Raw genomic sequence first — 26,723 nt, forward strand, 5'->3', positions numbered from 1 at the left:
ACTACTGAACTACCTGAACAAAATTCTGCTTTTATTAAGCTATCCTGAAAAAAGATATACTTTTATAAAGAAAACCTTAAATCCTTTAGGCTAAAACTCACCCCTGAATAGGAAAACATTTCTCCAAGGAGTGAACCTCCTGGATTTGCTGTATGTCACAAATACAAAATTGTTTTTCTGTTCAAGTGCTGTGTCAGTGTCAAGCTGTTCTGCAGCACCAGGTTAGGAAAGAATATCTTGGTATTAAAACTCCTCTCTAGTTGTATATCTGTGTAGCTGCAGCAGTGACTAAAAATGTTAAATGAAAAAAAAACCAAACAGAAAAACAGATTATACCCAGTTGTGTTGATAAAACTGCTCAGAACCTGAGCAAGTGTTTCAATTGAAGTAAAAACAGATTTGAAGACACAAACCAGAAGGTGTCCAAGTAGCAATAAGACATTGTCAGGTTGTGTTGAGTTGCCTGTTGGCTCTTTAAGTGCTTCAAAATATTTTGTGAGCTCCAAAGTTGTAAAAAGAAGCAAAACCATCAAATTGTTATCAATGATACGGAGAGCCATCCTGGAGCAAAATGTGTAAGCAAAATGTCCAGGCAAAATGTCCAAACCAGTGTCCCCCAGGCAGTGATGGTGGTGAGGGAGAGAAGCAAGGGCAAGAACAGGAGGGCAGGAGAGAAAAGCATTTTTTTTAGAGATACATGAGGTTTGTGCAGCTTCCCTTTGTGGTGAGTGTTGTCCTTCCCACACCTGGGAACTCCTGGGGTCGTTTGGGAGAAGGAGCTCTGCCCATGGGAGAGCTGAACATAGGGAATGACACAGCAGGAGCTTTGGGAACATCATGTCAAGGCAACCCTGGAATGAGCAGGGCTGGGATTGTAAGAGCTGGAGGCTTTGAGGTGGTGTGAAATTCAGCTTTGGAGGGATGTGCTGCTGCCCAGGTGAGTCTTTATCCGCTCTTTGGTGTGACCTCTCAGCCTCCTGCTTGCCCTGCCGCTTTCTGCCCTCCAGCACAACACTTGAGAGGCACAGAACTGAGGCCCCTGCATGCCTGGTGTGCATTTACACCTTTTCTGCTCTAACTGACACCAAATCAGCCATCACATCTGAGGGCAGGGCGAGGAAGGCTCGTCAGGCTGTTTGCTCAGCATGACAGGGCGCAGGATGCTGCCAGAGACCACAATCCTGCCTCCACAGCTTTCTCTCATGCAATGGTTTGCAAGGTTGAGGTGTTCCTGATGCTGTTTTAACCTTTCATTGAGCTAGATTTACAGAAAAAAAAAGCCAGTTTCTCGTGTTACCCTGAGGCAGTGTTAGCCAGACACTCCCCTTCTTCATGGTTTTGTTCACACCACTCCCAGCTCTGCACCAACTCCTGTTTCTTGACGTGTTCTCATTTTGCCAACCTAAAAATAGAGATTCGTTATTTCTGACTTTTCTATTTTTAGGTCCCTTTGCAAAACCAGCCCACAATTGGGTAGGTCACATTGAATATGGTGACACTTGTAATTTTCAGACACCACTGGAGTTTCGTGATGCATCAACCAAAATACATATTTCTATTCCAAAGAGAAATACGCAAGTGAAAGAAAAAAAAAATCCAAAGAAAAATATGCAAGTGAAATTAAAAAAAAATAAGGGAAATTTGTACTACTGAAGTTCATTACTTAGATGACAGATAGTAAACAGGCTTGGATGTTGTTGGACAGGTGGGTATGCATGTCCTATCCAAGCCTTCCCAATTGCTTGAATCACCCTGAATCTAAGCTGGCTATTCATATTTTTATTTCTCATCTTCCCTTTTTCTTTTAACCAGGTATTCCTGTCTTCAGTAGTATTTGGTGTTTATTTTTAAGCATTTGCTTGATATTTATTTAAATGTCATTACCTTGGCATCAGAAAGTTGAGTCTCAGTTAGGGCTTCCAAATCATTAACCTCAAAACTTGTGTCACAGCTGAAATTGCTGTTCCCTAGCAGGGCACCAACATTCCAAATGTAATTGAGTTCTCTGCTTTTACATATATTTCTTGGCTGGGTCATGTTGACAAGTGCTTTTCATCTTGAAAACCTTCCAGTTGTTAAGGCTTAGCTAATTTGAGCTGGAATTCAGAAAATGAATCCAGGTAGAGCCCGGTGCTGCCTGCATAGAGGTGCACCTGTGTGGAGGTTCACCTGCCATCGCCTGACATCTCCAAATATTATTCTTCCATTGTGTGTTCTCACAAAAGTAGGTTTTCTCATGTAACAACGTCTCCATTGTCCCCTGGAGCAGAAACGTGACTGCCTCAATGTAGGTGAAGAAAAGAGGAAGAAAAGAGAAATCAGATTGTTTCTTCTGAGCAATTTCACCCGAGCATTTAGCTGATGGAAACAGACACATAGGGCCCGCAGCTGTAGGTTTGGTTTTTTCTTTCCCTTGAGGCAGTTCACAACCATGGCAGCAGCATCCTAGAATGGGTTTTGGGATCCTCGTGTGGTGTCTAATTCAGGTAATTCCCTCAGCCCAGGTTTGGGTCTGGCAGAGGTGCCGACCTCAGGGTGCTGCAGGACACAACAATTGCAGACATTAATTTGTAGGTTATTGGTTCCAGTGCTGCTTGTGTCACAACAGCCCTGAACTACAAAATTCCAAATGAATAGTGGGGATTATTTGTAAACTATGGCAAGATCTACAGTCTTGAAAGCCTGGTGCTCTGCCTGCTTAAAAACTCTGTAGTGTAGAAGTTAACTAAGGGCAAGAGAGTGACAGGACATAATCAGGGTCCTCAGTCTTTAATAATTTCTTACAGGCATTATTAACATGTCATTCCTCATTTGTGTTTTTGTGGCTCTGTTAATGGAGAAGGATTGGCAATTCTTAGATGGGAAGGTAGATTGTGGGGTTTTGTTTTGTTTTGTTTTGTTTTGTTTTGTTTTGTTTTGTTTTGTTTTGTTTTGTTTTGCTGGGGTTTGTTTTCCAAAGACAGTTTTGCACTATGCAAAATTAATTTTCAGTGAGCCAAGGAAGTAATCAGTGCTTCAGGACAGGATATTACAGGGATATAATTGAAAAATTAAACTTTTATTACAAATGTTCAAGCAAGACACCTCCATAGACTTCTGTCTTTTTCTTCTCAGCAACAGGAAAATTTTAATGTATACTGGTTTTTCTCTTTCCTTATTTTACCTTGTTTTCAATGTGGTGCTATATATTTTTTCTCATTTTCCATCTTTCAGCAAAATGAATTTTCCTGCCACTAACCAAGCTGTCAGATAAATGATAATAAAATGTATTTATTAACCCGAGAAAGAAACCAAAGGAGTAATCCATATTAAAGTAGACAGTAGCAATTCCATATTCCATCTGTATATGAAGCTTATGTGAGAATTCCTTGATAATACCAACTCTGAAGTTACTGGTTTTTATTTTAACACTCCTTGATTTAACAAGCATTTTGCTGTGGATACTATTGCACAGAAATTAAATGAAACAGTACTTCTCCACTGGGTACATACTGAAGAAAAAATGTAATATGTTGACAATAAATACCTTTTTAATTAGATAAATAAGACAAGCTCGTGGATGAATGATGACTGATGGGTGATAAAGCTTTCTGGTGTTTAATTATAGATGAACCAACACCATGAGGATAGAGAGCAGATGTATGAGAAGGGCTTAGGCAGCAGCTTCAGTTTTATTAAAAAGCGCTTCAGAAGAAAACTTAATTATACACAGGCAGTGGATGGATATAGGCAGGGGACAGAAAAATTCCTGGTCTGTCGAGAGATGGCATTAAGCAAAGTGGCAGCAGGGAAAAGGTTTGGAGAATGATGGTTTTCTGCTCCTTTCCCGCAGCTCAGCATGGCGCTCTCCATCCCTCTCTTCCCACCAGTCCCTGGCACACCTTCCTAAACAAGGCTGTCAATGTTCCACCTCACTGTGAGGCTTCCAAAGTCACAGTTTGTGACAAAATCTGAGAGGTGTCCCCCTTGTACAACATCATGTTTTCTGGTGCTGTGAAGAGAGCAGGAATATCAGCCCCATCCCCTTTTTCCCAACAGAATTCCTTCTTCTCCCTGCCTGTTTCAGGCAGTATGAATTATATTTATGAATAAACAAACAAACAAATAAATAAATGTTCTGTATCAGCTGTAGGCTGTGCTCTGGATTTCTTTGGAGGGCAGGATGATGAGCTTTGTCTGGTTGAAAGAAGCCAAGGAACGAGGACTGAGCCGAGCTGTGGCTTGATCTTCTCCCTGCTTGCCAGATCAACTCGAGCTTGGATGATTTTGGGGCTGAGGAGGTTGGGGCCGTTCAGCCTGGAGAGGACAAGTTTGTGTGGAGACCTCACTTGTCCCTTCCAGGACCTGGAGGGCCTGCAGGGGAGATGGAGAGGGGACTCCTCATCTGCAAGTGGAGTGACAGGACCAGGGAGAATGGGGCAGGACCAGAGGGCAGGGCTGGGTGGGATACTGGGAACTGGCAATGGGGAATTGTTCCCTGGCAGGGTGGGCAGGCCCTGGCACAGGGTGCCCAGAGCAGCTGGGGCTGCCCCTGCATCCCTGGCACTGCCCAAGACAGGGCACTGGGACAGTGGGAGGGGTCCCTGCCTGTGGAACACATATCCCAACAGGAACTGCATGGATTTGAGGGTCCTTTCCTACCCAGACCATTCTGGGAGTCTGTGATTCTGTGAACTGTAGGGAAATAATCCACTCCATCTTTTGTGTCTTTACCTTTGGCCAGTCAAACCCTCCATCCATCCTGCTAGAGTAGTTCTTAATTCTGAATTAAACTTTATTTTTAAACTGTGAGGCTGTCACTGGAATATTTATGCATTTTCCTTTTTGGCTCACGATCTATTAATTAACAGCATGCACTTTGAAATAGACACTTTTTTCTTGATTTTCTATTTTAATCCTTATCTCTTCTTCCTCATACCTCCAGCCTGCTGCGTACGCCCACTGCTTCCCCCTGAAGCTAATGTGAGAATTTAAATTTCAAATTACTGACAGAAGTGGATTGCTGTTCAAACAAGGCATCTCAATGTTCTCAAACACCTTGATGAATTATGCATTCAGAGGGCGTTTGATCAATGAAATCTTTAGTGTGTTTTTATTTATAGTCCCTCTCCTATCAGTGGAGTTGCCTTCTACTTAATCTCTGGAAGCCCAGCCTGACAATTGCTGTGGTTGTTGCAGGTATTTTATGCACTTACCTCTGAAATACAAAGAACAGATTAATAAATATTGCATGATAACAGTGGTCCCTGGACTTATTAATCAATATGGAAGGTTAACTGCTTGCATTCAGGAAAACACAGATATTTTCCCTGACAGGCACTGAAGATATCTTAGATTTTATTGTACCATCTATTCAAGTACTCTGTGCAGCTAATTGTGATATTAAATGATGGAAAGCTGTTTTAAAGGTGTCTTTATAGCTTTAAGCAGAAAGATAGATTTCTTAGGCGTCCATTTGATATATTAGTAATGAAAAAAACCCCAACCCAACACATTTAGCTCATTATCTGAATAAAATATATATTTAACAGAGTTCTAAGCATAAAAGAATGAGTCCATAGAAAGGGGATCACTTCGATTGGGGAATAAGTTCTTTATAATGGACATATGATCAGTACAGTGTGATTATATGGATGAGTGTAGATATCTACTGAGTCTGAAATAAATATTTTCAGGTGTATGGGCCCAGCCTCCACACTTAGTCTCGTCAATTGCAAAAATCATTTGGAAGTGGGATACTTTTTTAGCCTTTGAATGGCTTGTTTATGCACTCATCAGTCAGGAGGTACTACAGAGGGCTCACCTGCCAGAGTCCTTCCTCAGGGCCTCCAATTTCCTGCTTTTTTAATCACCCTGTGTCATTGTGTGTGTGGCTTCCTGAGGATTTCAGAAAGAAAGCAGGTGAGACTCAAAACTCTAATTGTGGCAGACTGAATTCGCTGGTATTTCAGAAGGCAGCTCTGATGTTGGGCAGCACCTTAGGTACATGGAGCTGCTGTATTTTCACTTGTGTGGGTTGAAAGATGAATTTCCTATTGTACATTCCTCAGGGATTACTTTTGGCAGGTGGCTGTGCCGTGTAAGAAAACATCTGACCAAAACTGTAAATTTGCAGTTCTTGGACAATCTGCAGGGTTTTTGTAAAGATCTCCTTTGGTTAGGAATTACAGAATATCCTGAGCTGGGAGAGACCCATCAGGATCATCCAGCCCAACCCCTGCCCCTGCACAGACCTCCCAAAAATCCCACCTTGTGCCTGAGAGCATTGTCCAAACCCTGCTGGAGCTCTGGCAGCCTTTGCCCTGTTCAAATTCTAAGCAAAATTGCATCTGTTGTTTCTTTTGCATAGCATGAAATTTTTTGTTTGGGAAATAAAAGAAGGCATTTTGGTCTCCAACGTGAAAGAATAATGATGGAAAATGGAATTACTGATCTCCCTTCCTGTTGTCACAGCAATGATCAGGGCTTGCATCAGAAGATAACTTCGTGAAAAGGCAGTCTGCAAAAGCTTAAAGCCGACCCAAAAGGCAGTGGCAGCAACATAAATTCATCCCAATCTGGAATTTGGCCTATGGCATCCCTTCAGGTGGGTGGGAAGATGGGAAGTCCCTGTAGGACTGTGAGGACCCAGGGATGGTGCAGGTTCTGTCTGTGAACAATTGTCTCCATTTCTCTGAAGGCTGATCTGGGCAAGAACGTGTCTCCTTTCCAAGGGAAAGGTTTTGATGGCACAAATATTGAGGCACAGGCTGTGTTTTTGGTGTGGATGGGAGCAGCTGTGGTGACATCCAGGGCAGGAGGATGGGATGGTGCACGGCGAGGACATCGGCACCCCTGTGATGCTCTGCTGGGCCCACCAGCTGGAACTAAACTGGGCTTAAACATTTGCATTGCTGCCTTGGGTCAGTGGAAGCAGAAGGACACAACAAGAGATGCACAAAACATGCTGGTGACAGGCAGGCAATGCTTGTGGTGCAGCTGTGAGGAAGCACTGAGTTCTCAAATATGGATTATCCTTGAATTTGTGCTCGCTGGTAATCCACTGTAATTCCCATTAAACAAGCACTGTGAGCAGCCTGTTGTTTTTAGAGGAGTTAAATGAGGGTCTTAATGAATTAAAAATGTACCGCATTTATCTGTGGAGGAAAAGCTTTCATCTTCACTCCCTCAGGTCCCAGTGCCCTCTTGGGGGGAATGGTCACCTGCTGAATTGACCAGAATAAAGTGCTGAAAATTGCTTCATAGGAGGAGAAGCAAATTTCACTAATCTGTTTCAGGCTTGCCAGAGGTGATTTCTCCATCTGAGCTGTGGCTGCTGGAGCTCAGGGGGATGGCAAGCAGAGATGGGCAGGTGGAATTATTCAGCACAAAGCCTGCTTGCCAGGAGCTGCTGCCTTCCTAGCAGGGAGGTCCTGGAGGGCAAAAGTGCTGCTCAGGCTTTTATCTCCCCTTGGCTATCAGTGGAAGGAAGATGTGTAATCACCCATGACTGGCAAATTAAAAAAAACAAAACAAAACAAAACAAAACAAAACAACAAAACCTCTCTTCCTTCACCTTCCGAACAAACTGTCGGAATAGGAAGTTTGAATTTCAGCAGAGTGAATATAATGAGGTCAGGGCAGCTGCAGAGCACTAATCATTCTTCAGAAAAAGGCCACTCTGTGCTCTCAGTGTGAAACATTTCCCGTCCTCAGACATGCATTTTATCCCCTTTTTGTCTGGCTTTTGCAAGTGGACGGCTTAGTCACCCTGGTATTAACAGTTCTTGTATTCTAGGCCTTGCTATAAGCTTGATTACATAGGCAAATTTTTGCAAAATAAGCTGTTTGTTTAATCAGTGAATTTAAAGGGCAGTGGTATTGCACAAGTTCCTGAATTACACTCTGACTCCACAATTATCCCTTTTTATCCTCCCCAGCTCGAGAGGAGGCAAACCCAGACCCTGTGGATGCTCCCTTAGCACAGGGGTCTCCATCTGACGAATTGTTCTCCTCTTGCTCTTCCTGTGTGTTTGAAAAATGGAAAAGTCTTGACTGTCTCAAGACCTTAGAAAAATGTTATTTTATCCAGTGCATGTCCTGCTCCATTAGCTTTCCAATACTGTTAATTTCTGGGGGGTAGTTCAGCCTGATCATTTTTGAGAAAAATTGCCTCTGGAACAGAGAAACTTGATAATTTTTCTTGTTGGGAGCCATAGTAATCCGATTTCAACTTTGCTTTATTTCATGGGCTGGGTAACATTAGTAAATTCATCTGGGTTTTGAGTAAACTGTTAGCATGTTTGGCATTCAGCTGTCTGATTCTGTGCTTTTTAATAGTTCTGCAGCTCAGCCCACAGGGTTGCAGCAGCAGCTGAAAGCGAGCAGCAATGTAACAGGGCAGGATTTGTGGTGCTGCTCAGCCCGTGCGCAGCACAGCTGGAAAATAAAGCGAAAAGTATTGAAATTATTATGGAAAACATGAAGAGCTCTTATGGGAACTGCAGGCTGCTGGAGCACGAGAAGCTGTATCACATGTGGGGCTGGCAGAGAGAGGTTTTTGGGGGAATGTAGCCCTTGGAGGAGCTAATACTGACAGTTTATCAAAGGCACAAAGCGAGACAAACTGGGAAAAGTCAACAGAGCGACAGAGCCGCCTTTGTCGGGACAGGTTTGGGATACAATGGCTCGTGTTGTTGTTGCTTCCTGAGTGATCCTGCCCCATCCCTGCCAGCCAAGAGCTTTTAGTGTGCCTGATTACCCCTCTTTCATCTCACTGCCCCTCTCCTCAGGTGGGGCACGAAATAACAGAGTCCCACCCGGAGCCGAGGCTGCTGCGCTGAAAGCTTTTCCATAAATCGCCCATTTTCTGTGTCTGTCTCACAGATGTACCAGAATTCTGGTCAGGACCAGTAAAGCAGGAGGTTCACCAGCCCCTTAAGACTGGGGGTTTAATGGTGTTTCAGTCCTGTGGATGCAAGGAGATGTTTTCTGGGATAGTTGAGTGTGCCTTGGCTTGCGAGGCCCCGGGGGGATGATTTGCTGTGCTCACTCAGCCTAGAAGGAAAGAAATAAACCTGCAACATCTGCAGAGCCGTAAACATCTTGAATTTTTAAAAAAATAAATTGTGTTGCTAAGTATCAGGAGTGAAGGTTTCCTTCGCTCCTGTAGGCCTCATCTCACACAGAAATGACTGCAAAGCCTCACGTGCCCCCAGAAATGTGCCTGTGGTCGTTTCCAGCCTCTGCACACACATTCTGTAATGGTATCCATTATTACAAATGTTCTGTTCTCAATATAGAAAAGTCCTTAAAAAGGCAGAAAAGAGCAAATTTAGATAAGCGGAAAAAGCCAGCATACATTACATATCATTTACAGATCATGTGGAACATCTTTGCTCACTCCAGCAGGAGTTAAGAAATTTTCTTCCAAATAACTTTGCTGTTGTAAGAATTCTTTCAGGCCATAAAAACCTTGAAAAGCTGCTTGTTCCTATTCTGCCTGCAGGCAAATTACAAAACTTGTTGCTCTGAAGAGAAAGAGGACCTGACACTTTCATGGCTTTGGTAATGGATTGTGTGTGGGGGATGCAGGGAGGATAAAAGGAAGAGGTGCATTTCCATATTTTCTTGTAGAGTTGAAGAGTTGAAGGCAAAAATCTAACATTCTGAGAGTCTGCAAGGCAGAAAGAAAATTTAAATTTTCTTTATATCATTAATTTACTGTATTACAAGCTGCAAGAATTGTGGCAAATCCAAAATTCATAAAAAATCTTGTGCCTAAATGGTTTGCTAGGAGAGCAGGGAGTGCAAGTACTCACAAACTGTAACCTTTGTTTTTCTCTGTGGAAAGGTGCTTTGTTTTAGTTTTTTGGTTTTTTTTTTTTTTTTTTAATCTATTGCCTTGAATGTTACCAGCTACTTATAATTAGAAACTCACATTTGCACAAGCAGTAAACTGAGTCCAAGCAGAAAGTGCAGCTCTGGAGGGAGGACCAAGCGCGCAGCGGCGCGCACAGAACGGAGGTGGGTGATGCTCCAGAGCCCTGTTGTGTTTCCTGGCGGCGCAGGTGGAGGCTGGGAGCTGCCTGCTGCTCCTTTCCCTCCCCAAAGAGCAGCGGCGAGCTGTAAAACCCATCCAGGGAAAGCCCTGGAGGTCTGCTGGGCAATCACCAAAACAAAAGGTGCAGTTTTCTCTCAGCGCAGCCAGCACAACGTTTCTTTGATTAGACAGCTGAACCTCCGAGTAAATAAAGGAAGAAGATCATCACTTGCTCTTACTTTGGGAGCAATTAATAGTCCTTTGATAACAGACTATTTCCTTTTTTCCGGCTTTTGCATTGCCCTTCCTTTCCTTCTGCTGGTTAAGCACTCTCAATAGAGTTTCCTCTAAAATTGTGGGCAGTTGAAGTCCTGGTGGTTTTTATCTTTTCCAGGTGATTAATTTTGTTTAGTTTGGTTGGGGTTTTTTTTCCTTTTGGTTTTGGTTTTTTCTTTTTTTTTTTTTTTTTTTTTTTTTTTTTTTTTTTTTTTTTGTGGGACACAAAGGTTACCTTTCTAAAGCAAAAAATATGAAAGGTTTTCTCATGATATTTTTTGTTTTCCTCCCAGACTAATACAATTAGGCTGAAACGTCTTGTATATCCCGGATGGAATATTCAATAATTTCATTTTGTTCTATTAAGCATTTATTTTTATTTCTTTTGACTGTTAGAAAGCTCCTGTGTATCTCAGTTGATTAAGAAAAAAGGAGGGAGGGGGTGAAGGAAGAGAAAATTCCAAGTAGATACGTTTCTGGAATCAAGAATCATTCTGGAAACTACATGTTTTTTCTTTCCAATTGAATGATGTTTTTTTTTTCCCCCTCAAATTGTGCTTCATATCATGCATTAGAGAATTTCATAATTGCAAGCACCATAAAATTAGATAAATTGTTGTTCTCCTTATTACTGGTGATGACACTACTTTAGCAACAAAATTGATAGTTAGTAATCATGCATAATTAAATTTGTAAGTTTCACTCTGCAGCTGTGCATTTGTTTCCAGTCTTCCTGTCCCATTTAGATACCCATTCCAGGACTTTTTTTTTTTTTTTCCCTTGGAAACATGGGAAATTTTTTTTTCAATGTTTCAAATAACTCTAGAACTGACAAGGTTCTAATCCATTTGCCTACAGCTTAAATTGACTTGTGTGATTTAGACCTGGCATAAGGGCTATTTTCCTCTCATGGTAATGGTGTAGAGTTATAAGCTTTTAATTTATTTTATTGGTTCATTATTTTCCTAACCTTTTTAAATTTTTTGTTAAGGCAGATAGCTCTGAATCTGTAATTCCATGCGGGATACATTTACAAAGTCTTTCTGTTATGTATTTTTATTAAGAGGGAACCATGGAGCAGCCATACACTAACTCTCAGGTTTGTGTCTATGTTGGAACAACGTCAGAAGTGGCAGCTTGTTATTGGTGAGAGGGAAATGCAAGTAAACAAGGCTCTTCAGAGGCAAATTAAACTGTGCTCCTGCCAAACTCCTGAAATTATGCACAGCAGAGCAGCCCTTGGGCTGCAAATGGGCATTTTGTAACCATTTTTGCTCCATTTTGCCGTCTTTTGCCTGTGAATTTGTGAATTTTTGGCCATTCTCTCAGTGAGGTGTGCTCCAGGAGTGGAATGTGGTTCCCCCACCACCCTCCTGCAGTGCTTACCTTGCCTGAAGACATGAAGTCACAGGAGCAGTCTGGTTTTCCGAATCAGTAAATATCCATGCTGCAGTGACAAGGCTTTTCACCCAGGGGTCTGGGATCTGTCCCAGGAGCCAGCTGATGATGCTGAATTTAGCACAAAGTGTGGGGCTTTGGGCTGGCAGGTGATCCAGGTGTGGCTCAAGGCCTGTGCTCAGGTTTGGAGGTGTCCCCTGCCCACTGTTTTTGTGTGCAGGGGCCAAGCAGCTTTTTGAAAAGGTTCATGTCACTCAAGAACATCCACATTGTTCCTCCTCCTTTGCTCATTGATATATATATAATTTCTTTTTCTAAATTCCTGTTTCTTAGGCTTTCTGCCTTTATGGCAAAGGGTTTTTAGTGTTCCACGGGTTTATTGCTGTGGGATGACTAATGCTGGAGCAGGGCAGGGACCAGATCACCCACTTTGAGGGTAAAGCAGAAGGTGCCTCTCAGTTCCCCCTGCGCCGGCGTGACAGGGCTTTGAGTCACCCTGACTCATCCTTCACCCCCTCAGAAAGCCCAGACCTACAGAATCCCTCGTTTGTTTCTTGTTTCATTTTCTCGTTTCTTCTATTCCTTCACTACTGATCAGGCCTGGAGTTACTGGTCCCATAGAAGTAATAATTATAAACAGATTTGTTCCTTCCCGCGGTGAGCGCAGCAAACCCTGCCGCCGCCGCCCTCACCTTGTGGCAGGGGTGTAAAACAAAAAAATCAACACTGAATCCTTCTGTTTTGGGGGGGGGAGGGGCCGGTGACTCCCACCCTGTCTCCTTCTTTCCCTAGGACAGAACACAAGCTCTTGCTGATAGCCTTTATCAACTTCATCAGAAGCCTTTCCAAGCAGCTTGCCTTTTTTCACCCCCTTTTTTTCTTCATTTTTCCCCCCCTTTCTTCCTTCTTTTTCCCCCCCCCCTTTTTTTTTTCTTTTTTTTTCTTCTTCTTTTTTTAATTTTGCATGTGTATGTGTGTGTTGGTTTTGCTGTTTCCTGGATTAAACCCCAGCCAGCAGCTTTTAACCAAAAGCCCTGCTTCCCAAACACCACAATTCACCAGCTCATTGCAGTGACACACCGATTTTTGTCGTGCGTTTTTTAATATTTCTTCTGCGAAACAAGGCTCAATTCTTGTCTCTGTTCCTGACAGGTAACATCTGATACCTTCAGGGAATGAAATGGTTCCCTTAATCAAGTGGAAGGAACATTTTTTTAACCGCTGCCACAAAAACTGGGTCTTTAAAAGGATTGAATGCTTCAGGGAAATGCTGGAGCTGAAGGCATATATTTGAATGCCTGATGATATTGAGTTACTGCTGGATGTTATAAATAGCATGTGTTTCAGTGTCCCAAGGTGTTACCCAGCAGCAGTTTTGGTGAGGAAAACTACTGTTTTCTTTAAAACACTGAGCATTTATGAAGCAACTCACAAAGATCAGTGTTGGAGAATTAATTAATTGCGAAGTTTTAAAACTCGAAATGCTGGCAAGGAGTTGATTGTGTGTGTTAATAAGGTCTTGGGGGTGCTGCTTAATTAATATTTCTGAATTTAGGCAGACTGAGGTTTTGTCGCTACTGTGGTGTTTTGATGCTTTCCAGGAAAGACACAACCTGTAAAGATAAGGACTATTCTTGTGTTCCAAAATTCTGTGAAATAAATACAGCACCCTGAGAAAAACCTATCTTAGCAACTGAGAGGGCATGTTTCACTTGAGATATTCTTCTTCCTTATGGTGGTATCAATAAAATCACCACAAGATCTCCACAATAATATTATATTATCTTTATATGAGTGCTTTTCTCTCAATTCTCTGGGTTATTCCCCAGTTTCACATTCAAAAGTTAAGAAGAACATACTTTCCTAGTCCATAAAAAGGGCAAAGTACACCCAAAATTTTGGTTTTATTTGGTTTTTTGTTTATTTATCAGGAAATCAGTAGGACTTAGTCCAATCTAAGATTATTTTAAAAAACCCAATAACACCAGCTTGGTTTGGTGGAAGTTTGGTTCTTGCTTGGCACTTTTTATCTCACTTTTCAGCAGGCAAGAAATTTCCCTCTTCTGTTCTTCCTGGGAAGGGACTCCACAGCTCCAGCCCTCCCACTTATCAAATGTGATATCAACATCAGGGAATGTTATTCCCATCAATATTAGGAGCCATATCAGCAGCTTGTAGTTCTGCTTTTGTCATCATTGATATCTATGTTTTTCTCCCAGTTTTTATTACTGGAAAACCCTGCAAAAGTAGGTCACTCCTTAGTTTCACAATAAAAACTTTTCCATGAGTGTATAAGAATTTGAAGTAGCTTTGCACTTTTCTAACAATGCCTTTACATGTAAAGTGCTGAGGATTAGTGTAACAGTGGTGGTTCATACCAGTATTTTGTATTTTCATGCTGAAAGATGAGAAGTATGGAGTGCCTAGAAAGGTGAAATGAAGGTGTTAACAAAACTCATGTCAGTCTGCACGGGTAATTTGATTTTCAGAGCTGCCATGTTGGTAACACAGGACATTTTCACTTAAATATATTAAAAGAAAGGTCTGTTTTATTTCTATGCCCTCACTGGATCTGATACTTCAGCTGATGTTAATGAGTGGAGCTGACAAGTATATTAATTAGTATCAAATGAATGCCCTAATGTGAATCTTCAAATGAATTAAAAAAAATAAATATTGGACTAATGAGGCAAGCAGATAACACAACTTCCAGGCCATTTTATTTTATTTTTTAATATATGGCAAATGGAGACCCTCCCATGGCAGGGCCTTCAACTGAATAACTAGAATAAAACTCCATTCCAGCCCCAACCATTCCCTAATTCTGTGATAAGTTATTCACAATATTGCACACCTGGCAGCCAGTCAAAACAGATACAGGCATTAATTCCCTCCCTTTTTCTGCTGTACTGTTTTATTTCTTTGATCATCACCCTGCAGAACATTATTAAAATTGCATTTCTTCAATTTGTGTGTTCAATATCTGTGATAAAACTTGGCTTCTTCGTGGTAACTTTCCATCAGTGATGCAGCTCAGGTGCACACTGAATTTTGGGGCAGTGCACCACATTTTGTATATTATCCCCATCTTTGGGGATAACATAAAGGGAAAATGAAACTTAAATTTCAAGTGAGCAGTATGGTCAGTGACTGTGACTGACAACAGAAATTTCTCTGGTTTCTCATAAGAGTGGAAATACAATTAATCAGGTCACATTATGTATTATAAGGAATCATTGTGTTGCAATCTTCATTGTCTCAGGTTAATGCCATTTACTGTCTGCAGATGTTTTTGAGCATCATTTCCATCCCTCTGAGACCAAAATGTCTATTTCAGTGTGAACAAAGCCCACATCCAGTATAAAAATGCTGTTTAAGGAGAAATTGCCAGTCGTGTTGGTTTGGATAGTTTGTTTTTTTGTTTTTTTTTTTTTTTTTAATCTTTAATTTCAATTACCATTGTGCTTTTAACTTACATTTTTTGTAGCATGGAAATATTCAACCATGCTTTCTAGGGTCATGAAGCTTGTATTTAGTAGCAGCACCTCTGGGATTGGGATGAGTGACAGCTCATAAAATTCAGAGTCACTGGAGACCTCTGTGTATGATTGACATGGAAAGCATTGGATTGGTTGATTTTTAAGAGTGTTTTCAGAGGCCCAAGGCACGAGGCTGTGCATTTTTAAACTGGGTTCTCTGATACACTGTGTGAAAATACTCTTATTTTCATTTCGCTTTACATCACAATCATCTGTATCCCTTAAAATAACTAATGGAAGGGATAAAAGGGGTGTAGACTGCACGTATTTCCAGGGGGAGGGGAAGGGGGGAAAAAAAGAAGGGACAGAAAGAAACTCCCTTGTGGAAGGTGCTTCTGTTTTGTTGTTTTTATTATTCTGGAGTGGGTAATTGTTTCATTACCTGAATTCTGCAACTTCTGTGCTTTGCTGGGCTGTTTTTCCTGGAGTGACACCTGAGGGGCCTCTGTCCCCCCATCAGAGGCACAGCCTTGGGGAGAAAGAGGTGCTGATGCCTTGGGATTTTTGCTTTTGTAATTTTATGATTTTGTAATCCTGCAGTTCTTTAGTGTGTAACTCCAAACTCCACATTCAGTGTCAGCTGCTGCTGTCCCATTTTGGGCAGGCACAACAATTCCTCTCCAGGCCTGGCAACCGAGGGCACCTCACTGCCCCAGGGCCCAGAAATGCAAACAAAAGTGAGTTGGGTGGGCAAACTTGGGGTAAATGACTCCATTAGCTGAGGCTGTCAATGTTAGATTAGCCCCCAGTGTGCAGATGGACCAAACTTACAAAAGTCGAAAAAACTTGTCACTGATTGCTCATTTTGGGTGTAGCTTCTGGATGGGCGTTGCCTGCCCAAGATGTACCTGAAGGCCCTTCAGTAAATATAATCAAACACTTTTTATTCCCTTAATTTTGTGTGGCCTTTGTTTTTAGGTGGCCCAAAAAGGTCTGTGTGGATGGAGAGCCTTGGCTGTCTCTGAGCACCCACTGTGCCCAAACCTTCCCCCTCCACCACTTCCTGCAGGACTTTGGGGAGATCCTTCCCTTTTTCTCCCCCCCAAAATGTGTTCCCACCCTGCTGATGGTTTCCTGACTGTCACAGTGAGCAGTGAGAATCGTGGAAGATGTGCTGCTAAAATAATTTCCAAGTTGAAGAGTCATGGCCAGCTGCTTAAAAACGTCAGCCCTCGTAAACAAACCCCTGTTTTATGGAGTTTGTCATCCACTGAAATGTCAACAGCAGCAATTCTCATTAGAGACCGTAATGACAGAGACCTGGAAATGTGGTTTTGAGTTTTTTTTTTACTGTCATGGTTCTGTTTTGGTTGGTCTGGATTTGTTGCAGATGCTAAACGTTTGAAAATAAATAAATGCCATGTATTGTCTCACCTGGCCATGTGAAATCTGAGCTGCAGGACACTGCAAAGCTGGCTGTTTATGAAGCCTTTGCCTTAAAATTCTGTGAGAATATCCCCCTTTATCCATGGGTCTTCAGAAATGCAGTGTTTATTCTAAATACTAATATGACAGCAGCTGAATATGTAACAGATCTGTATTACAGAGCATGTCAGCAGTGGAATTAGTGGGAAAACAGCAACATTTATTCATGTTTGACTCTTCAGAGCTGATGTTTGTCAAGGGGGCTGGTGCATTTTGACCCAGCACTGAATTTTCCTCTCTTGGTTGACAAAACCCACTGCCACTGCTGGTCAGGACAGCACAACCCCAACAAAATTGGGACTTGAATTGAGGCGCAGACCACAGCACAGGGAAGAGGAGGATGAAGGAACTCACACTGCCCTTTATTAACTGTGTTTGTTCATTTCAAGTCACTTCACATCTCGAAAAGTTGGGTGGTAGTATAAGGGAAGAACTTCATCATGTGCAGGAAAGGCTGTTTTGGATTTTGATGGGGTTTTTTGCTTCATGTAGTGCAGAAATTTATGCCTTTTGGAATTTGAAATGGTTTATGATCTATCCTGCCAAGTTACTTTATGGAAAGATACCATCCTAACTACAGTGTAGATATCTCAATTATTTATGTTTTGGACTTTAAAAATCCACCATCTGTTACCTCGATATTAATGATACTTTCCTAGTAGGTGTAAGCAAATTATAAAATCTGTTCCTACAGGTTTTGTGCTTATCAGAAAACAAAATGCAAGAAAATGCATTGTTCCTTTATGCTGGAAACTCAGAGTTTTGTGTAGTTGCTGTTCAGTAAAAGTGCTATAATAAGTTTGTGAGGGGAAAAAGCAGAATTGAGGTGAGAATATCAACTTCTGTGGCTACCACATATTCATCTTCCACTTTGGTGAAGTCTTGCTTTCTTGGCCACAGAAATGTTGCAACTAAATCTAGTTTGTTTGATATGAAAATGAAACAAGTCGAAGAGCCAGAGGTGGGAGAAATATTAAAGCTGCATTTACATGTCCATAGCAAAGTATTTATAACAAAAGATAAATTCACCCCCAAACAGACACCCCATCAATCTTTCTGTATTCCATGCAGTTTCCCATTTTCACATCCCAGTATCACTGCAGTCCTGTGGGGAAAATTCAGCTTACTGTGGCACCCCAGTAAACTCCAGCTCCATAAAAACACTTCCAATTCAAGGCATTCCTCTTTCAAACGTGTTCCCTGTCATTTCAGCTGTTGCCAAAGGGGGAAAAAAAAAAAAAAAGTGAATTAGACCTGCATGAATGTGTGCTGAGAATGGTTATGTGGCAAAAATTTTTGGTTTTTTTTTGTTTTGGTTGGTTTGGGTTGTTATTCTTCTTGTTTGTTTTCACTGTTTTTATCGCTTAGCTAACAAAAAGAAGCTGTTGAAGAGGAGTTTGCAGGTTGCATCGTGCACCAAAAGCCATTTTGGTGTGAAATTCTGAAATCACTGTCAAGCCCAAAGACAAGCAAACAATTTTGCACAGGTTTTACTGCATTAATACAATCCAGCTGATACACAAACATGAAAATATATTTGCTCTTCAAACCACGGCATAAAAAATAGCAATTTTCAAGACTCTCACCAATTGCCAACATGATGATGCTCCTGCATGTATTATTTCAATTTGTCTGTAGAGGGAAAAAGAGAAAATTGAAGCAAGTTTTAAATAATATTAAATCAGAGTGGTGTAAGTCTTTTGTTTGCAGTGCAGGGAACTACATATAAATGTCTCAGCTTTTTGCAGTTTATGCTGAATATTCCTGCTGCTCCCCTGTTGCTTTCAGGTTTAGCATGGATAAACCTTGCTGTGTGCAGTCTTGACAGGCCTAAATAAAATAATTTCAATATCAGGTAAATATCAGGTAAAATAATGTTCAATATCACGTGATTCCACCAGTATAAAAGTTTTTTTTTTTTTGCCCCAGCACTGTGCACCCAGTTCATTTTAGGGCATGGGGGAAGGACACCAGTGACCTTAAATAAATAATAAATCAATTACTTCAATCAGGATAAAATTAAGATGTTAGTGCTTCCTATTTGCATGGAAATTACTCAGCCATGAAAGCCACAACATTAATGAGATACGAGACTGTGACTAATGGTGCCACTGGAATTTATTGTGCTTCCCTTTGTCCAAACTCTCTGATTTTATCCTCATTCTTGTTCTGCAGTGCCTGGAGCAGGGTCAGACACAACCTGCTCCCACCTAGTCATGGTTCAGATCCGAGCCCACAAATGAGCTATCACTTCTCATTTCTTTAATTTCTCATTCTCATTTATCATTTATTATTTATTTTATGACTATCATTTTTCACTTATCGAAACCTTTGCTATTTCTGAACTGCCTCATGAGTGCAGGAAATAAAGGGATTTCTTCCTCATTGCTTTTCTGCAGTAACTTCTTGTTTTCACATCATCTGAGGAAGATACACAATCACATCTGGTATCAACCATGTAGGGTTCAAAAGGGACAAAAACCATCAAGCAAAAACGTATTGAAATGTCCTACTTGGACTATTTTTTTCCAATTTATGATTATATTTTATTATCTTTGCTCCTGTATAATCTGATTTTGGAGGGACACAAATGAGTTTTAAAATAGTCAGTGGATGAGGCTGCTCCACAGTCTCGCCATCAGTATCTTTTATTTTATTTCAAAAAATGCGTTTTTGCATTTTTAAAAAATTTTACATTTAAAATTTTTTTTTTAAAAGTACATTTATGTTTTACACTTTTAAAAAATTCTTTAGCACTGGCTGTGAGATCCTCAGAGATTGGTTCTTGAGTGTTTGGCTGGGCAGGATCCCCTGGGCTGGTACAAATAAAGTGCCCGTTCCAATCTGCCTTGCTCAAGTGTCTCTGAGAAACCCTTTGTGACACAGGAGGCAGAAATCAGAGGCACAGCCCAGGAGAAATGAGGTTTTTTTTAATAACTTGTGGGGACTTCCTTTGCAAAGATGGCAGAACGAGATGGTTGGATTGCTTCTGGAGCTGCCTTAGGGGAGATCAATATGTGAGCACCGTTCCCACGACGACTGCAAGGAAAAGCCTTGTAATTAATAATAAAGAAACATTGATTTTTGTGATGGTGGTGGTGGTTTCAAACCACAGCTCTCAGGCTGCCCTGTAGGAATAAAGCACTGCAGTGTTTGGTGAGAAAGTCCAGTATTGATTCAGTTTGATAAAATATTTTTCTTTATCTTTGTAGAAGCCTTGCTGCATGGATGCCATGAATTAAAGTTTGGTATTTCCAACACGTCGAGGGTCCCAGCAGACACAGTTCTTTTTTTGTTACAGAAACTATATTATTCTCCCTCTGTCTCCTTTGGTGTTGGACAATGTATGTGAGCAGAGAACTGCACACAGAGGCAGAGGAGTGCAATTCTGTGTTTTTCTGAGCTGCTGAATAGGTATCATTGTATCCGTGTGTCTTGAGGGGGGGAAAAAAGCAACACTGCAAAAACTTCTTGGAGCTCGGGTTCCCTGCCAGACCACCCTGCACCTCCCTCTGTCTCATATCATGCACCAGGTATCACCAATATGCTACATAAAACTCTTCAGATTTCTCCTTTCACAGGGACAGATGAAATCCCCTGTGACGGCTGTTAAGGTTGGAAGGGGTGGCCGCAATAACAAATCTCTCACTTCTTGCTAAACTCATCCTGATAGACACCTCCTTCATGAGCCGGGGAGAAATCCACGTGTATTCCATGTTCACGTTGGTTCCTTTGCCATTTGAAATGTTCGTTTGGGATATTTCACAACGAAATTGAAATAGGTTTCTCTTGTTGTAGGTAGACGGGAGAGGTGGTGATACAAGGAATTACAATTTCCCATTAACAAACAAACAAAACCCCCCAAAAAAAGCAAACAAAACAAAACAAAAAATCACAAAAAAAAAACCTCAAAAACCCCCAGAAAGATCTCCTGTAATGCATGTGAAGAGATGCTGGCATGTGTGGTCTGGAATTGTGATTACCTGGATTAATGAGTTAATGAGTTTGGAGTTTGAAAACAGAACAAACTTAGCCAAAAAGACACCAAACTGCACTGGTGTTTTTAAACTATATAATCTGAGTTATGGAGACTGATGAAAAAAATCTCCTTGGTGTGTGACAGCAAAGATTAGCATGAAAATCACAGATCTGTTTTTATTATCACATTGCAGGATAATATTGGTTTCATCTTAGGGATATTTAGCCCTGTACTTTGGTTCTTGCAGGGAATATTGTTACAGTTTGGGTTTTTTCTTTTTTTTTAAGAAAAACCATAACTTGGTAATGGGTGGATGTTTAAGTGTTATACAATATGGCTTTAAACTTTTCCTGCAATTAAAGCCTAATCCAAAACACTGAGGCACATTATTAATTTTATGCTTAACTGGAGCATTTTTTTCAACAGGCCTATTCATCTACTTAAAACTAAGCACATGCTTAAGTGCATTGTTGAACTGGGGCCAGAGTTGTTATGCTGAAGCAAAAGAGAGAAAAAAAGGATAAAAAATAAGGCAACAAACCACACACACACAAAAATTACGCCTAACAGATAATATTCACTTAAACCAGCTCACAGGCAATTCTTTTTTTTATTTTTTTTTAATTTTTTTTGCATATGAAGTTCAGCCATGTGGGATAAAATTGCTGATTTTAGGGCTTTTTTGTTGTTGTTGTGGACAGGTAGTGACACCAGCAGCAGCAAGAGCACCATGGTGGTAAAATTATTGATGGAATTGGGTTGGGAAGGACCTTAAAGCTCATCCCATTCCACCTGCCACCTTTCCACTGCCCCACATTGCTTTTAGTCAAGAGCTGTAAATTAATTCATTAATGGGAATTATTTTTGGGTAGCAGTAGTGGGTGTGTGTTTAAAGTCCAGTGGTGATGCATGGTACTGTGAGAGTCAAGTGCATTCCATCTTTTCTTCAGGAATTCTGAGAGTTTCAGCTTGGAGGAAAGAAACAAACACAACAAAAATGTGATGGTCAACCCTCCCCCATGAGCCAATCTGCTGCTCTTTGTGAGATTGAATTCTGGCCTACTTGAATTCAGTCTTTAAGCCTTTCATTTGGTATAATTAAAATAAATAATTTATTTAGAAACAGAAGGAAATTAAGTACTTTTAAAATTAATTTTAGACCCAGAAGAGTTCTGTGTCTAAACAGCAAAAGAACTGCTGAGCACGAGGGCTGTGCTCCCCAGTGCACGTGTCCAGCCTGGCCCTGGTGGTGACAGATGCAGAATAAAACGTTGATCACCGATATCTGTGGGAGCTGAGTGCAGCCCTGAGCAGAGTCCGGCTCAGGAGGAGCAGGATTCCTGCAGGAAACACTGAAAAATCAAACCTTTTATTGTAATAGAAGCGCAGTCTGGGAAAGGAGGGCCACCCCAAGCAAACAGATGTTCCTTTTTTGTTTCCACTTTTCCTTCTCTCTTTGTCCCTGGGTTGAGCAGGACACACACAGTGGTCCCCAGCACTGCTTTGGGGTCCCCCAGCTTTAAAGGGAAGGAGGTGTTAAAGTGGTTTGGAACATCAGGGAGCCCGGGCAAGAGGAGGAAGAGGCTGTTGTGTTGTAAACAGTGCGGTTGCTGTGGAAACTGGTGATTCTCAGAAAAACGGAGGGAGGGCAGGGAAGAAAACAGAATTATTATTATTATTTTCCTTTCCTTAATATTTAAATCATATCTGTGATTACTGACCATGCTTCCTGTATTTGTTTGGGTAACGTGGTGGGCAAATTGTTTTGGGAGTGCCAGGAGTCCTTGTGTGTTGTTGCATGCCTTGTCTGTGAGGCAGGGATGCTTGTGCTCAACAATTATCTACTGAAAACAGTTGACCTCATGCTCGTGTATCCTGAGCTATTCTGCAGATTGCCACGGTTCTCATAGGGAGCAATGTATGCTGTCTAATGATTTGTTAACTTTTCACTTCTTGGCCCAGGTTTGGCTGTAAAACCACAGTCCTGCTAATTACAAAGAATCCATGTCTGTGTTTTCTTTACTTGGCCGTGTAGGGGAGAAAGAAAAAATTAAATGTTAGGGAGAGGAGTTAGGGTTTTTCAATTTTTTTTTTCTTATTCATATAAAATGTTAAGTGACCTGTGGCAATTTCCAAAGTATTTCAGTGTGTTCTCTGATGTTTAAATTAAACTTTACATCATTTGTTATAGTGACACCTGCTGCCCTTGTAATGGTTAAGTGTATGTGAGTACACAGAACCCACTTTTCAAAAAAATTTATAACTCCACTGTAAAGATTTTATTCTGTGCTGAAACTTGGCACACAGGCTTTTTGACTAGGAACAAATTATTCTTTTAAAAAATGTGTTGGGGAGAAGTTGGTTATTCACAAGAGCTTACTGTGCAGTAAAAGCAAGCTGACTTTACTGACACATTTATCTGTTTGTGCCTCTGTAACTTGAAATATGAGGTTGAAATAGTGCATTTGTCCAGTTTTTCTGTCTTTAAACCTCAATTCAGGCTACTGCCTAGGTCCCTGGTGGAAATAGACTTGTTTTTTTTTTTCCTTAGTATTCTTCTTAATATTTCTCTCTGTCGCAGACAATTTGATTAAAGATTGCTCAGCAAGGAGCCCAGATGGTTTTCAGCCAGAGAAGAGGCATTCCTGGATGAAATCCTGGAAAATTCCTTTAAGGCTGTCCCAGTTTCTCGGTCTTTCAAACCTGCTGCTTGTGGAAACAGCAACAGGTGATGTTCTTTCATGTTAAGGCCGGATTTTTAATTTTTTTTTTTTTAATAAATATTTCCCCCAGTGCTGAAACACCTGGGAAGGTAATCACTGATGATAGGAACGTTTGTTTTATGTAGCATTTTCACCTTTCTAAAATGGCTGTTTGCTGGAGTCACCTCCAACGTGTCTCTGACAAAAATCCCTTGCACACCAACCTCATTGTCTTTCTGGTTGTGTTTTACTGGGAATAGCAATGGGAATAACAACTGCTTTTTTTGTTTGGGTGATCATGTGAATACAGGAAACATTTCTTTCCAAAGCAGCACTCTATTAGTTTATCTACACAGTGCCAGGAAACAAAACCTGAAGCAAACGCATGGAGGGTAATAGTCTAGGACAAGCATTGTATCAGTGTGTAGAAAATGGAGCAAATTGCATTTGTGCAATCAAGGCAATAGAGTGGAACTACAACAGAGCACACTGCACTCCTGAAATTGGCTGCCTGCACCCAGTGAAATGTGCACTTTACATTTTGTGGGTTCACCTAAGTTTCCCTTGTTTCAGTGAAGGAAATCAGGAATTCTGTCCTGAATTACTGCCTTTGCGTCCTGCTGCCGAGGAGACCGGTGTTAAAATCCAGAGATAAAATAGCAATAGTGACAGAGGTGATGCAAACCCTCCCGGTGCTCCAGCTGCCCCTCAGAGGTGAGAAATGCCCGAGGGAATCCCAAGGGAATCTGTGCTGAGATCACCTGCAGCACCTGCAGGGTGTGAGGGCGCAGCGGGCGCTGCGGCTGCATCCGTGCGGGTGATCCCTGGGCAAAGATTATCCCAGGGCTTCTCTGAGAGCTGCTCCTCATCCCTGAGCATGGCTGGCATCAGCCTGCCCCCCTGTCCCCGTGGTAACTAGTAACCAGCAGCAGCACCAGCGCTGGTGACTGTTTATCCAGAGTCTAGACATTTTATACGAGGTTAAGGGCTCTGTTCTCTGTTTTATAAGGGAGGCAAACACAACTTTTTTTTCTTTCTTTTTTTTTTTTTTCTCCTGGTCTTGTGGTAGCATGACGGGTGCTTTGGCTGTGTGCTGTGCTGCCCAGACCATCTCCAAAGTCAACAACCTGCTGGCTTTTTGGTTTGGGAAACCTGCAGTGTGCCCTCCTCCACCTGTGGAAGGGGAGAGTGGAAACTCACCTTGCACCGGGAGCTCAGCATCACCTCTGAGAGCTCAGCAAATGCCATGCAGAAGCATCAGGTGCTTGGATGGAATGGCTTTTTTAAGGTCTTTAGGGGATCAATCTTCTGCTTTGGTGTGATGTTTGTAGCGGGACTCTAGTTCAGATAAAGAGGGAATTTGGGGAAATGCCTTGTAGTGAACAGGCTTGTTGGAAAACAGGACAGGTGGCGGTGAAGATCTCCCATCCCCACTGCTCTGGGGCAATTCTGCAGGGAATTTATCACAGAATTTCCTGGGTCCAGGTTGGTACATTTGAAAAAAACAAACTGGGTTAAATGGTAGGTGAATCCTGGTAGATGCTGATTGTGCTGATCACAACGACAAACAAACATGTAAACGCAGAGATTTAACTTCCATATCTCTGCATAACTCCTCAGAGTTCTGAGGAGTTCTGCAGTGAGTGATTTATTGGGCCAGATCCAAGAATGCAGCCTTTTGGAAGAATAAACCTTGCCAGCCTATTTAATGCCTGCTTTAAGCAATTATCCGGGTTGGTTTCCTTCCTTTGTGTGCCCCGTGCTCATCGTCCCCTCGGGCTGGTGCTCTGGGACAGAAACCCAAGGGGTTGAAGTGTGCACAAACGTGTTCCACTCCTGTGTGGGACGGAGCGTTGGGAGTGACACCCGGCAGAGCCAGAGGTAGGAAATGAGGGCTTTTGTGTTAGTTTTGTTCTTCTGAATGATTAATAGCCAAGCTGCCTGAGCTCACCAAACCTCGTTTCATTCAGTATTGAACAATCCCCCTGCACCAGGGCTTGCTGGGCAGCCAATAACTCAGTGAGACAGTGTTTATACAGCAAAAAAATGAATGTAAAATACACAGGCAAAGCTGCAAAATGTTCTGAGTTTCTGTTTACATTCAATTCATAAACAGCAGAGTGGCTCGGGCTGTGTTTTGTGTGTGCAACACCCACATTGCAGGGCCCAGCTCTTGTGTGTACACAGCCCACACATAAATATTTCCCATTATTGCACCCAGTCAGCAGGGCATTGTCGGAAATCAAGTGCCCATGACCAAGGGCCATGCACAGAGTGTGTTGATGTGAAGTTTATGTGACAACAGGAATGGGCCACGTTTCCCCATCACAGATAAGGACACTTAATATTTATACAGCTCCTTCCACTTTAAAAGCGTTTTGGAAACATTAATTAGCACCGGGGAATTATTATAGGTTATTATCGAGGGAAAAATTATCCGAGCCACGGATTCCTGAGGGTGAGGGGAACCTTGGAAAGCAGCAACGCCAAAAGGGACTTACAAAAAGTAGTAACTGACAGCAAATTGGGCATGAATTTGGAATGCTGATTTGCCAGCAATGAGGACCAGTCCAATTTCAGCCCAATCAGCAGAGGTCCCCTGTCGCTGGGGATGCTGAGGTCTCGTTAGCAGGGAGGCCCTGACAGCTTCAGGGATGGAGGGAACAACTCACTCCGTGCACAGGAAAGGAATTTGGAGCCCGGATTTATGAGGGATGGGTTCAGGTTAAACACATACAGGCTGGCTGCAGGACAACAAAGGGAAACATTTGATAAGGCTTGAAGAGTATCAGCGCGGAGCAGAGGATGTAATATGAGAAACGGGATTAGGGAAGATGACTTGAAATGAGAAAGAGCTTTTCGGCAGTATATTAAGGAATTGTCAGTTATATTTATTGGCTTGCAAAATAGTGTTTCCAGAGGAAAAAATGAAGCAGCATCTCTGGCTGAATTTAACAGTGTGCTGCAGAAATGCTAATAATGAGGAGGAGTTCTGGGGAAAATAGATCAGTTTGAGAAACTCCACAGAGCTTGTTTCTCTTCACAGTCCTTTATAAGGTAAATAAAGACCCCGCATCTAATTCTGTACTCTGGAAAACCAGTGTAAAATGGAGAAATTAATTATTTTGTGCATGCAGGAATGCCAGTGCAACCCTAGATCTGTGTAAAGATAGATGAGCACTGAATTCTGGTGAATTGCTCTTTGTTGTCAGGGCATTCTGACTCCTTGTTGAGCACCTTGTTTTCTCAGGAGTTATTTCTATGGATGAAAGGCATGTTTTCCACTGGCATCACCTCATTTTCCCCGTGCCTCTTGCAATCAGGCTTTTATGTCCTGAGATGAGCTGAACGTGCTGCAAGTTGGGATTTCATTAAGGATACCA

General features: G+C 41.8%; 1 protein-coding gene across 5 annotated transcripts in view; it reads left to right on the forward strand.

Moving 5' to 3' along the window:
- The window catches only part of XRCC4 (X-ray repair cross complementing 4), a 142,911-nt gene that overhangs the window by 97,377 nt on the left and 18,811 nt on the right, over window positions 1-26,723 (forward strand). For 4 of the 5 annotated variants that reach the window (XM_063180823.1, XM_063180826.1, XM_063180824.1 and 1 more), the window contains one exon: window positions 16,153-16,327. The exons of the other annotated variant lie outside the window; for it this stretch is intronic. In XM_063180823.1, the coding sequence (XP_063036893.1) occupies window positions 16,153-16,312 (160 nt within the window). In that variant the 3' untranslated portion in view covers window positions 16,313-16,327. Of the gene's footprint in view, window positions 1-16,152; window positions 16,328-26,723 lie in introns of those variants that run through there. 5 annotated transcript variants of the gene reach the window in all.

Source organism: Melospiza melodia, chromosome Z, assembly GCF_035770615.1.
Source record: "Melospiza melodia melodia isolate bMelMel2 chromosome Z, bMelMel2.pri, whole genome shotgun sequence".
Lineage (NCBI taxonomy): Eukaryota > Metazoa > Chordata > Aves > Passeriformes > Passerellidae > Melospiza > Melospiza melodia.